The sequence below is a fragment of the Sinocyclocheilus rhinocerous genome, unplaced genomic scaffold, assembly GCF_001515625.1.
Source record: "Sinocyclocheilus rhinocerous isolate Xijiao unplaced genomic scaffold, SAMN03320098_v1.1 scaffold1668, whole genome shotgun sequence".
Lineage (NCBI taxonomy): Eukaryota > Metazoa > Chordata > Actinopteri > Cypriniformes > Cyprinidae > Sinocyclocheilus > Sinocyclocheilus rhinocerous.
This window is the reverse complement of record NW_015630986.1, coordinates 1-14,360: the sequence shown is the minus strand read 5'-3', so window position 1 is coordinate 14,360 and position 14,360 is coordinate 1. Positions and strand designations below refer to the sequence as shown.

Below are 14,360 nucleotides of genomic sequence, written 5' to 3'. Positions count from 1 at the left end.
TAAATTAAAAAAAAAAAAAAAAAAAAAAAAATAACACTATCTTCAGATGGTTGGAAGACACACCAAACCAAAAAAAAATTAATTAATATAAATATAAAAATAAAACATACAATTAAAATAAATAAGCATTTGAGCTATCATTTATATCTGACCTGACCAACCTCATATGCCATATACACACATTAGCTTAAGATATTTGGAATAGGCACTGCATTAAACATGAAATGAAATTAAAAATAACAGATCGAACATAATCAAACATCAAAAATATAAATCTATCTTTATATATAAATATATATTTCAATAAAATTTGATGAATCATTTATACCTGACAATAATCACTAGATTAGATTAGATTCAACTTTATTCTCATTGTGCAGAGTACAAGTACAAGGCCAATGTAATGCAGTTAGCATCTAACCAGAAAACACAGACGATACATTATTCAGAATGAGGTATTTGTAAATATATAAACATATGGTCAATATCAGTGACCATATCAGTGCAATGGGCATCATGAGGTGGAATCTACAAAAATAATACCAGATGATGCTGTATTTATATATATATATATATATAATGTTCAGTTTTTAAATTTAGAGTTTAGTAGGCTGACGGCTGAGGGGAAGAAACTGTTCCTGAGTCTGCTGGTGTGACAGCGAAGATGAAGAACAGTAAACAATCCATGGCTGGGGTGAGAGATATCTTTGATAATGCTTCTCACCCTTCACAGGCAGAGTTTGAGGTAAGTGTCTTTGATGGAGAGTAACTGAACACCAGTGATGTGTTGGGCCGTTTTAACAACCTGTTGGAGGGTCTTCTGGTCCGAGACATTGCAGTTGCCAAACCACACTGTGATGCAGTTTAAGAGGCTTTATTGTGCATTGATAAACGTTTAGCAGGATGTGGGGGGACAGGTGAGCTTTCCTTAGCTTCCTAAGTAGTGCACCATGGACGTCTCCAGGCCATTTTTAGGGGGGCTATAGCTACTCAGTCCCCTAAAATTTTGCGATTAGCTCCATAAACTTTACACGAATTTGTGATCACCTAAGTCCCCTTTAAATTTCATATGAAAACGGCAGCAGACTTCGATCGGCTCCTCCCCGTCTTTCAGCGCGTTCTTTTTCAATCCGCAGACCGCAGTGGCGTAGAGCGAGAAACAGAGGACAAGGTGTGTGTTTATCAATAGATTGTTGTAATATCTGCATCTGTGCAGTTCTTTGTCATAAATCCAGTTTACAAAATATCATGGGGGAGAAATAATCGGTTCCCCATCTACTGTAGCCTAAGTTTTCACTGCGTTCACCCCTCATCACACCACAGCTGTTTCCTCCAGCGAAAATGTAGCACATATGAACGCATACTTTATAAAACGATACTATGCAATACAGTGGAATACCGCAATAAATTTAGTATATTAATCAAACATTTATTTTATTTATATATTTTTTATTTATATAAAATAAAACACACACACACACACACACATATATATATATATATTATTATTAGACTATTATTATTATTATTATACCCTCACTAAAATGAAAATCCTAGAATCGCCCCTGTAGTGCACCTTTTTGATCAGAATGGAGGTGTTGAGGGTCCAGGAAAGATCCTCAGAAATATGGACACCCAGGAACACGTTATCTTCAGATGTTTGGGAAAAGACAGTGAATTGATAAATAAAATAAAATTAAATGTTAATAAAATGAAATGACATAAAATGTCAAATAAAATATAAATTTAATTTAATTTAAAAAAAAGAGAAAAGAATAGCAAAAGACTATGATACAGCACAGATGCACTGCAATTGAATCTTTATTAACGGTTTCGAAAATTAAATGTAGTTCATTTTAAATGGTGCTGAACGTGTCAGTTAAGAGACTACCAAAGTTTACAGGACAAGTAAATAAATAAATAAAACCCACACAAATGGTGAAAGATGAAAAATATTTTCTCTCTCTCTGGGACATAAAAATACCCGTCCTGTTTTTGGTCCCTGCACACCATATAAATAGACATCTCTTGGTCTATTTCAGGTAAATACTAGGGAAAACCCAGTGAACCAGTACTTTAATGCTGCTACAACAGAAGAGGAACAGTTGTTCATGACAACATAAGGCCATGCTGCCGGATGTGGGATATTAACAGTGACAGAAGAAGGCCTGCACATTAAAATCCGCTATGCCAAGTAGGTTAAGTATGGATTTAAAATGCATACATACAATGCAATTATACAGACCACATTGAAGGGAATGTTGGGATACACTTTCGCCTTAGTGACAGGGTTGACAGTTTTACAGTTCACGTAGCCATTACTAGTCTTGCGCTCAAGGTTATGAAACTATTAGTGTGTATTAGAAGAAGAATGCTGATATTTCTACAAACATCCAGTTGTCAATAATCATTGTTTACTGTATAAATCATGGTAACAGGGTTGACTGACAAACCCTACAAAATGCAAGATAGTGCTAAAAATAGGGGATTGTTTTTTAATTATGATTTCATTATATATATAGGCCTACTGTACACAAACATATATAATATTTCCATTTAATTTGAGTAATTAGTTATGATGCTATACAGGGTTGACAGATTACCTGGGGATGCAAATTTAAGTCTTTTTTCAATTCAACCTGTCTATTAAAGTCTGAATAAATAATATAAGTATACATAAGCAGAGTAAATACAATATACTAGCTTTTATTTTCATATATAAATAAATATACATATGCAAATGAGTGTCCTGCTGTTTAGCCTACACATTTATTCATGAGGGACAAAAACAGCAACCTTTTCGTGAGGCAATGAGCCAGAAAAACAAGCATTCACTTTTTTTTAGCCATTTATAACCCAGCAAATGTGTTTGCTGTGATGATTTTACCTGTCTATACCACTGGAATATTCTCACAGGTCAAACTTTGAGTACCCAAACTGGAGGACATTGCCTCTCTGATATGCAGATTACAAAAGCAGTCAGGCATTCACAATGTCAAAGCATCATTCATACTCACGTCCCGAGGATTTCCTTAAACTCAAATATCTTCCTGATGTCATCCACTTGCTTTTTCCACGATCCATTCACAGATTCCTCGCTTCCCCTGGCCATGGCGCTTCCAGGGTGAGCGCTGCCTCCGAATAACCTTCTTAACGCGTCAATCTTTCCAGCCTTACAGGAAACACAAACGGATAAAGCCGCGAACGCGAGTGTCGCTCTCTGTGACTGTATGACCAGCTTTAACCGTTGCCCGCATTCCGTTTCATGCCGCCCGGTTACGGTACCGCCAACAGAACGAGGACTGACCGACGCACAGCGACTAAATCCAATCGCGCGGACTCACCGCGGATCCCGCCTCACTGACTCACCGCGACGAGACGCGCTCGAGCTGAACCAACAGAGTGTGTAACGCGCGCGCAAATGCGTGATTCCGTGTTCTCGAGGTATTGAAAAGTAACGTTGGGGCTGCTGTACCGCACCGGTTGACAAAATGATGCAGCTGTTGTTGCCCGGTAAATAACCGGTGAGCGCGTGTGAGGGATGATAGCAGACTGCGTCAGGAACGGTACACCTGCTGCATCAAGAGCAATAAATACTGCATTCATCATTAGCCATACAAACTCAGTGGCGTGAGGAAGACACTTGGATAAACGTTCGGTTTAAATAAATATTTTGCTCTAATTTACCTAATTAAGTGGAAATTTCTGGCGGAAAAAAATCTCAAATTTTTAGAGGGGAAAAAAAAACTTTAAAAACAAATAGATAAAGTATAATATACAAAATTAACGCTTAAATGGATATTTGGGATGTTTTCTTCTTTCTTCTGAAAGAAGACATGTTATGGAAGCAAAATGGCTCCAAATCTCATAATTGACCAGTGCATGAAAAAAAGCAATGGTTTTGCCTGTAGTGGTTTTGCCATTTTTCACAAGACATTAACTGTAATTCATTTGAACTGACTGATTAGGAATGAATATACTAAATGACAGACAAACAGGTTTAATTATAAATATATTTGCTTTGCATGAGGAGTATGTTAATGGTAAATGATAAACTTTTTTTTTTTTCATTTTTATTTTATTTTTTATCTCCAGAATAAGTATTCAAGTACAAATTCAGTTTCGTCCACATTATGACTACTGAAAACAATGCCTATAATTCAACATTATAAATTGGATTTGGATGGGATTGTCATAGGTAAAGATTCACAGCAACATAAACTAGATATCAAAACAAAAATATTAATTTTCGATCAATACTTTCTCTTCGTAAACAAGTTACAATCGATTCATTTTTGTTATTTCTGATTCTACATTCATCTGGAAAGAGTCAATTTCCAAGCAGCCCTTAATTCACATGCACACATTTAATGCACCAACATTTTGATCGTGAGCCACTACTAGTTCACATCACAATATTCATCTCAATGCTGCAACAAATATTATTTATATTCTTTTCTTTGCCTCCATAGTCTTCTGCCTTCGGCACATTTATCAAATTTAAAAGTGCTTTGAAAAATTACATACAATATGTATGTATGCTTTGTTCGTTTTCTACATTTCTCATATATAATAAAAATTTTCCTGTGCCAAATATTACTTCTGAAATATCAATTATGATACTTTCAAAAGGTGTATTGATACGCTGATTTAGATGTCAGTAAGAAATGTTCCCTTATACCTAAATAAGGGGATGCATTAAACAGCCAAACCTGCAATATGCCTCTGTTTAGTGCTCAGGCTACAAACAGTACTTGGAGTTTGTTGTCAGTGTACCAGTCATAGCTTGTTTGCTACAATAAGACGATCATTTCTTGAAGTTTATGGTTGTGTGGTCTCAGGAGAAAGACGCGGTCAGGATGGCTTCATGCTGCTGATGGTGGAGGGTACCGATGCCCACGGCAGGAGCGGGTAATGCTGGTCTGCTGACTAATCTCAACTGAGGGAACAAATCACGAGATCAACGTCAATCATTTTGCAATAAATCAGTGCTAATTTAATGAATGTCAAAAATTTAAGCTAAGAGGCGATCAAGGCATTAGCTAAGAGGCCCTCTATTAGCGTGAAGTGGTGAACCTGACCTTGCAGGCTAACTGTTTTTCGAATCTCGGTGATACAAATGACCAGCAGCCCATGTTCTGTGGCTCCTCTTGACTCCAGATAAAATCTGTAACAAAAACAGAAATTATACTACTTGATATGAAATAATATAATATAATATAATAAGAAAATGGCCATGTTTTCGGTTTAAATGTGTCGGCTTACAATAGAGTTTGCTGTTAGCATGTTCACAACTAACAACAACAATACTGTAAAATAAGCATTAAATATACACTACTGTTCAAAAGTTTAGGGTCAGAATTTTTTTTAAATGACTATTTTTATTCAGCAAGGATGCATTAAATTGATCATAAGTGATGACATTTTTCAAAAGAGAGATTTCTATTTAAAATTACTTCTGTCCTTTTGAACATTCTGCACAAAAATATTAAGATTAACATTGATAATAAAAAATGTTTCTTGAGCAGAAAATTAGTATATTAGAATGATTTCTGAAGGATCATGTGACACTGAAGACTGGAGTAATGATGCTGAAAATTCATATATAAAATATATTAAATGATATACAAAAAGAAAAGTTGTTTTAAATTCTATTTAAAATATATTTGTTTTGTTTTTAACTGTAAAGAGATTTCTTTCAGCTTTTTTTTTTTATCTTACTGACCCCAAACTGTGGTATTGCGTTTATAATAAACAAATATTTTACTAATATAATATTTTGAATCAGATATAATATGTCTCATGTATTTCATCCTATAAGGAAAAGCAAGCATAATGTCAAAAAAAAAAATTTTTTCATGGAGCTCCGTGAATTGCATTCTGGGATTGCCGAAAGGCTTTTTATCAACACCTCTGCACGTTTGCAATTCCTTACGAAGGCCACTCACTGAGCAACTGCCACAATACCAAAGAAACAAATGCTAATTAAGACAATCCTATTGAGTGTTCCATGAATAAAAGATGTGTATATGAGCAACTCACCTTTGGCGTTTGTGTATTTATTTAGTTCCTGTTGTAGGGCTTCTGTGGGGAAAGGACACAGTTCCTCCACTCTGATCAGCGCTGTGCTTTTTTCTGCCTCTGGTAACATCTCTCTATGTTTCAGCAGGGCGTAGTAATGTTTACCTGAGCAAAACAGAATCCGCTGCACACTGCAAGACAAGAGCAAGGAAGGAAGGGAAATAATACTTTTATTCAGCAAGGATGCATTAAAATAATTAAAAGTGACAGTAAAGACGTTTACATTATTACAAAATACTTCCATTTCAAATAAATGCTGTTATATTAGCAGAACAACTGTTTTCAACATTGATAATAATAAGAAATGTTTCTTGAGCAGCAAATCAGCATATTAGAATGATTTCTGAAGGAACATGTGACACTGAAGACTGGAGTAATGATGCTGGAAATTCAGCTTTGCTACCATAGGAATAAATAATATTTTTTACTGTATTTTTCATCAAATAAATGGTGAACATGAGACTTGCTTCAAAAATGTGTTTAAAAAAAGTGACTGAATGAAGATACCTTGCAGGGTTTACAGAAGTATCACCAATGACAGGCTTAAAGGAAGTTCCTGGTCCCATACCAGTCAAGCTTGACACTGCCCCCTAGTGCCAAATAGAGAGGAATAATAAAACAACAAAACAAAACGTTCTTTTTTTGAGTAAGGAATTCATATTTAAAAATATGAATATCTCTAACGTACAGAAAAGCGCAGCAGAGTCTTAGGAGAGGCCACGATTAGCGGCTTCCTGAAGTTTCTAATCATTTGTCTCCGCAAAAGGTGGTAGTACTGAGCTGGTAGGGTAGGATTGACCACTCCCATGTTCACCGTGTCACCGTCCACACCTTCCTCTTTACTGTCACAGAGCTGCAGGAGGAAGAAAGTGCAATTACGAAGATTATCAGTTATGCTGAAAGATTCGCTCTGTACTTTTCCTGTAAGAGAGCATGCATTAACTCACCTGTAAGAAACGCTCGATTCGGCAGGATGAATGCTCTGGTCCGGCTCCATCGTATCCGTGTGGCAGTAAGATGACCAATCCACTCTGCAGGAGCCATTTCGCCTCACCTTAAGAAGTTTTGCCACAAAACAGGATTCAGGCTCTAAAGGTGTATTTAACTATTTGACCAAAGCTTGTGTAAAACACTGCAAATTATACTGTGATCCTTAGCATTTGACTGCATTTTTTTTTTTACCTCCAGAGAGGAAAGTGTCAAATATTATCTGGGCGCCATTGAAGAAATCTCCAAACTGAGCCTCCCAGATGGGCAGCAGTCTAGGCAGAGCAATGCTCATTCCATACTCAAACCCCAGAACAGCTTCCTCTGAAAGAGCACTGTTGCACACCTGCAAGGACACACACACAACATAATTATTATATGCTGTAAAATGTGGTGGCATAAAGAATTAAAACAGCAAACCACCCAGCTCAGGAATGAAGAGCAGCTGGAGTATTGAGTTACAAAGCTAATACGTTACATGCCATCAACCAAACAGCCTAAACTAAAATGTACTATTAAAAACACATAATAAAAAATAAGTGATAAATGATTGCAGCAATGCATAACTCATGTTTGCAGTAAACGGTGCCTGTGCCTGGTTTGGCTCACCTCCAAGTGGCCTTTCTGTTCAGGGCTGATGTGATTGAGGGGGATGTACATGTCGTTGGTTTCCTGACACACAACCATAGCGTGACGCTGACTGAACGTACCCCGGCCAACATCCTGACCACTGATACGGATATCAAATCCTGCATCAAATATGTATAAAAATGGGTTTTTTAACTTTTTGATGCTAATATATTTTCATGTACACTGACATCAAAACTTTAGGGTCAGTAAGGGTCAGTTTTTTTTTTTAAAGAAATTATTCAGCAAGAATACATTAAATTGATCAAAGTGACTTTTACATTATTACAAAAGATTACTTTTTCATACAAATACTGTTCTTTTGAACTTTCTATTCATCAAAGAATCCTGAGAAAATGTATCACAGTTTCCACTAAACAACCATTTTCAACAATGATGATAATAAGAAATGTTTCATCAGCATATTAAAATGATTTCTGAAGGATCATGTGACACTGAAGACTGGAGTAATGATGCTGAAAATTCAGCTTTGCGTCACAGGAATAAATGACATTATAAAATACTGTATATTATAATAGAAATTGCAATAATGTTTCAGAATATTATTGTTTTTACTGTATTTTTATAATAAGAAATGTTTCATCAGCATATTAAAATGATTTCTGAAAGATCATGTGACACTGAAGACTGGAGTAATGATGCTGAAAATTCAGCTTTGCGTCACAGGAATAAATGACATTATAAAATACTGTATATTATAATAGAAATTGCAATAATGTTTCAGAATATTATTGTTTTTACTGTATTTTTTGATAAATACATTTTTTTGGTGAGCATTAGAACATTTTTTAAACATTAAAAAAATCTTACCAACCACAAAATTTTAATATTAGTGCATAACAACTTATTTTAAAAAGTAGCAATAGTATACCAGTACATTTGCAAAATGATTGGCTTTTATATTATCATTGCACTGAAGCAAAAGGAAATTAATAAAATATTATCTGGAAAATATTTTGTTTGTATTAAGCGGACAAAGAATCATTTCTATTAGAGTACAGTTCAATAAATTCTGTTATATCAGGAAAATAAATTCTAATTTTTTTTAGAATCTAAATTAGTCAAAAAATCTCCAAAACTCCCAAAAATTGTGCAAAAACACCAGTGCACAACCTAAAGGCAACAAAGATTAGGAAAAAAATCTGTATAAAAGATACAAATTAAAAGCACAAATTATTCTTGAACGTTTTAACAGTGCAAGGAAGGAGAGATGAATACTTTACCCTGGCACAGCAATGTGCCAAACGCCAGGGCTTCCGCTGTGGACCAGTCTAATTTTGTGCCCTCTTCCAGTTTCTGCAGGCGTGCCTGTGACAAACCAAGACATTTATTTAGGCATGTTCAAATCAACTAGACTGCATCAATTCTTTACTGAGAAACCTAATTCTAAAGAGCCATTCACATAGACATTTTCAATGTTGTCATCTTATGGCTGTATAGATCGTTATAGTTTATGTTCCTACTGTTACATAATATATGTATAAAAGTTAAACCTCTCAACTGTCATGTTGCTTTTTTATAAAATGCCATAAAACAGCACAAAATGAGGGCAAAGATCAAGCGAGGTGTTCTTTCATTACCTGCACGTGTGTCTTTCTCAGGTGACTGTGCAGTTGAATCTCATCAGGTATGTCTACTGATCTGGCACCTACGAACTGCAGCAGGGGCAGCGCTACGCCTGTGTCCCAGAATGAGACTCTGTTCTGGGGCTCCACCAGGTCTCCCCAGCGCCCCTGGAGGTTGGTGGACGGAGGGCTGTAGAGGGTCATGTTATTCAGCCGGTCGTTGAGCACAGCGTAGAGGGTGGTCTTGATCTGTCCACGCTCTTCCTCTGTCATCAGACCCTCAGCGATGAGTTGGTTGGCATATGAATCTGGGATACTTTTTCTCGACCTAGAATGGCCACGAAATAAGGAAAATTAAACGTAACTTTTTAGAAATATGTTACAAAATAAAGGCGGTATCATCTGTTAAAATCAGAATTGCCAAAACAGTGACTGGTAGAAGTACCCACCGGATAATTTTATACATTGCAGGGTTTGTGAAAAAGGGTTCGTCCAGCTCATTGTGCCCCCACTGGCGGTAACAAAGCAGGTCTACAATAACATCTTTTCTGAAACGTCTCTGGTACTCCACAGCCAGCCGGGTCGCCCTGAGGACCTCCTCAGCATCATCGCCATTCACATGGATTATTGCACATCCTACCATTTTACCTAAACAGCAACAAACAGAATTGCAAAAATGTTGTTAGATGTTATGTAAAATAATAATAAAAACATAACTTATTTTACTTCAGCAAATTTCCAAAAAAGCATTTTTTCATAATTTAATTTGATGTAATAACTAAAAGTAAAATCTAAAAAAAAAAAAAAATTTTTTTTATATATTTAGGCTATATTTTACTTTATTTCAGTATTTTGTTTAAACATTAATAAATTTTTTGTTTATTATTTAATTTTTTAGTTTATGTTTTTCCCTTTGAGTTTTTATTTATTTTATTTCAATGTAGGTTTTTAAGTTTAGTATTTTATTTCAATGATATTTCATGTTATTTTATTAAGTTTAGGCTTTTCATTTAATATGTATATTTTATTTTATTTCAGTGTTTTATTTTAATATTTATATATTTTTACATATTTTTTAAGTTCAAGTATTTTAAGTTTAGGTTTTTTATTTAATATTTATATTTTATTTCAATATTTCATTTCTATTTTTTTAAGTTTAAGTTTTTCATTCAATATTTCTATTCCATTATTTGATTTCAATTTTATTTTATTTTATTTTTAATAGTTTTAGTCAATACTGCTGGAATTCTTTTCACAAAAAAATTAATCTGCAAACCACGAGACTTCAGCAAATTCTCAATGTAATCCCATTGCTGTCTTCGGAAAAACAATTGAGCTAGACAATATATCTAAACAGCCCAACATATCAATACAGTCTGTATCCTGAGCCGGCCTCTCTCATCCACACAAGCCAAATATTGATTGATTTTTCCTCACACTTCATTGCACAGCTAATTAAAACTTACCCAACCACCCCAGTTGATAATGTAATTACCAGCCAATGATCTGAGCGTCTCTTTCCACGTGTCTGAGCTGATTCTCCGCTATCTGTGGACGCGAAGTGATTGGCACACCCAGATTGAGTCTCTCGATTGCGCTATTGAGTGTTTCCTGTCAGCTGTCCATAGAATAACCAGCGCTGTGAGCAACACAATCGCTAATAGATTTGTTCAGCTACAAACGTCTTTGCAGGACTCTGGAGAATTGAGGCTTGGAAAATGAATTAAAACATTTGTCGCATCAAACTATAAAAGCTGCAGTCAAAGTCCCTCTGAAACCAATAAAAACTGCCCGTTTGCTGCACTGCGCTTTAAAACAAAAACTCTTTTTTAAAAAACTGTTTAATGTGACTCCACTATATTCTCCAGCACATATGGTTTTATGTGTCATCAATTTAAGAGTACGTCATCACAATCAAGCCAAAAGAAAAACTAGGCCTACTTTTTGCATTTAATGCGATGAATCTGTATAAATCAAACTTGATAAATAGGATTGATTTTGACTTATGTTGACCTTAGCATACTGGCTATATAAGTAATTTCAACTTAAAATGACTTTAAGAAATGAGATGAACCTCATTTAACTTCAAAAATGGATTTGACATTATTTCGATGAGTTAATGCAATGGAAAAACATATGTTGCTTTGATTATTGATCATACTGTAAATACAGACATTAAAAGCAAGATTTGAAGAGCTGCGACAGTTTTCTTTCTGTCTAGCAGGTTTCTTAATAATCACACAACCCTGAATGCTGCATTACTGCCGTGAAATGCCTCTGAAAGCACCTTAAACTGCAATAAAGCACCCTGCGGCTGGAATTATGGATGGCTTTAATATATGCTTGACTATTTTTCACTCATGCGGCTACAGGAAGATAATGAGAGGGTGAAACACGTCCATCAGCTCCTCTCTGCTTGTTTATCATCATGTGTAATTCAGCAGCAGGAGCCCGTCTCGCATCTCATGTGCTGGCAAAGACCTAAACCTCATCTGTTCATCATAATGAGCACAGGTATCACCAAAATCTTATAGGATGGTATGGTGGTAGAATCTGCCAAAAATAAACATTTTCTCATGAAGAAAATATAAATCATTTTGAATTCACCAAAGGATAAAAAAAAATATATATATATATATACATACACATTATATACATTATATATATACACACACACATACTATTTCAGTCTTTCTACTTCAGAATTTCACAATAAATTCAGTATGTTACTTACCATTTCTTTCTAGTTATTTATGAAATTTACAAAGAAATTGTGAAAATTGGTCTACACCAAATTTTTTTTATGTATAAACAAATTAATTTTCTCAATCATCCAGTGAATTAGATACTTTAAAATAGTGAATAGTTTCTTTTTTAACACACATTTTTATAGTTATATATATCTATATGTATTAAACTACATATTAAAATCTATTCGATTTTCATACAGTTTTTTTCATGCGGAAATATCTATATTTCAATAATCATTGAAAAATAAAAATTATTAGATTTTCATATGAAATTTTTAATGTGGAAATATCTATTTTTCAATAATCCAGTGAATAATATACTTTAAAAATAGTGAATAATTTCTTTTTTTAAACACACACACACACACACACACACATATATATATAGGGCCCCTATGAAATCCGTTTTATTTTTTCCTAAATTCCGTTTTATTTTTTTCCAAATTCCATTTTTTTCTGTTTTGTCGTTCGTTGTAGTTTTTGAAAAGTGATTTCTGTTAAATAAAATATCTCCTTTTGAAATGGACTTTGAGCTTTGTAACTTTGCAGATCTTTTTTATGCTCAAACAGCAACATTACAGACTAACTAAAGTTGAAAAAGTGAAAAAGCATAGTAAGACCCCTTTAAAGGAAAAGTTCACGCAAAAATTTAAATTCTGTCATCATTTACTCCCCCTCAAACCTATATGAATTTCTTTCTAACATAAAAGTAGATATTTTGAAAATGTCACAGAGGTTTTTTTTGTCCATATAATGGAAGTCAATGGTAACCAAAACTGTTTGGCTAACAACATTCTTCAAAATATTTTCTTTTATGATCCACAGAAGAACAAAATTCATACAGGTTTGGAACAATATGAGGGTGAATAAGCAATCAAAGAATTTTTGTGTGAACTATCCCTTTAAGAGTCATCACTTAAAACAAAATAACAAATAAGATAAGTCTGATATCACTAGTGAAAATATTACTTTGCATTTTCAAATTTAAAACAATATTCCCATTACAAACATATAGTATTTCCAGCTTACCTTTAAATTAATTTTAAATTGATATTTTCATAAGATTAATTATTGTGACTTTATTAGAATTAAATTAATTAGTAGATTAGAATTAAAATTGCTTTTTTTATTTTAATTTTTTTACATATTTCAGAAACTGTTTTACTTGACTTTTAACTTTGTATTCTGTTTTATTAGCAATTCTCTTTTTGTTTTCATGTCTGTAAACAAAAGTATCAAGTATCAACCTCTGGAGGGAACTGCAGTAGTCCGGTGAGGAGGTTGAGACGTCCACGGTGAGGCATTCCCATGACCACGTCTGTCACTCCACTATACACCGCAGAACGGAACAGCTCGTAGAAAAATCCCATCATGCTCTCTGCTCCCTCACCTCCATATCGTTTGACAGTGGCAAACTTGGTGGCTAAAAAGTGGTCAAATTCCTTTTTAAAAGAGAACACAAGAGACGTACATTTGCTGATGCCAGTGGAATCAAGTGTGTAATGATTTACATGTTATTCAAAGTGTTACAGTCATCCTGAGGCATTCAAAAAAAAAAAAGTGACTAAATGCAAATGGCTGTGTTACCTGTGACTCAAGCATCAGTTTAGCCAGCTGTCTCCTCTCCTCCGGTGAAAACGCCTCTTTCTTGAGCTCCTCAAATCGGTCTGCAAACCATTCTCTTTCCTGCAAGCTCTGGAGCTGAGTGGTTTCCACTGAGATTCTCCCACAGTATGTTCTCTCCAGATAGGCCAACACCTCTTCAGAGGTCGCCTCGGCTTTCCCAAAATGCCGCAATCCTGGAATGACGACAAATAAAAATGTAAGGAGATAAATTGACCAAACTAAAGAAGTATTTTTTTAAAATAATGTTCTGTGGTAGACATGTGCCGTATTCGGTAATACGGTATATCACGATAACGAACATGCAAGATATTGTTATCGTGGGCACCTCAAAATACCGTGAATAATTATTTCAAATTATTCCGATTTTTTGAATGCATTTAAAGAATACTTTTCCCATAAACTGGTTAAAATGCACAACACCGCTGTATGCTGCGTCACAGACACATGCGCACTCTCATGTAAACAAGCCCAATGGATGAAGCGCAGGAGGGGAGGAGTGAAGGAGACATGCTGAATGAAAATGCACATTCCCTATCTGACAGCAGATGGCGCTGATGGAACAGCAGAAATGCAGCTGTAACCCCGTAAACAAAGCAGCTGCACTACTTTCTGAAACATATTTATATGATTTAAACAGCCATTCAGATTTGCAGTGGCATTCTTCACATAACTAAATACTTAAAACGGCTATTTATTTTCAAAC

At 34.8% G+C, this 14,360-nt stretch overlaps 2 protein-coding genes across 3 annotated transcripts in view; both read right to left on the bottom strand.

Annotated features, from left to right (window-relative positions):
* The window catches only part of LOC107740872 (calcium/calmodulin-dependent protein kinase type 1D-like), an 18,367-nt gene extending 14,747 nt beyond the window's left edge, over positions 1 to 3,620 (bottom strand). The window contains exon 1 of one of the 2 annotated variants that reach the window (XM_016553395.1): positions 3,018 to 3,620. In XM_016553395.1, coding sequence (XP_016408881.1) covers positions 3,018 to 3,112 — 95 coding nt within the window. In that variant the 5' untranslated portion in view covers positions 3,113 to 3,620. The remainder of the gene's footprint in view (positions 1 to 3,017) is intronic. The other variant, XM_016553394.1, reaches the window with a different exon arrangement.
* A 449-nt stretch (positions 3,621 to 4,069) lies between these two features.
* On the bottom strand, positions 4,070 to 13,830 carry LOC107740898 (probable 2-oxoglutarate dehydrogenase E1 component DHKTD1, mitochondrial; the record flags this gene model as incomplete). The annotated part of the gene is made up of 13 exons (XM_016553441.1): positions 4,070 to 4,939; positions 5,082 to 5,167; positions 6,043 to 6,212; positions 6,589 to 6,671; positions 6,770 to 6,934; positions 7,029 to 7,135; positions 7,264 to 7,414; positions 7,678 to 7,817; positions 8,940 to 9,024; positions 9,297 to 9,609; positions 9,731 to 9,954; positions 13,270 to 13,473; positions 13,619 to 13,830. Coding segments are annotated over 13 exons (2,042 nt in total), but the record flags the coding sequence as incomplete, so codon positions are not given.
* Between the last annotated feature and the right edge of the window lie 530 nt (positions 13,831 to 14,360).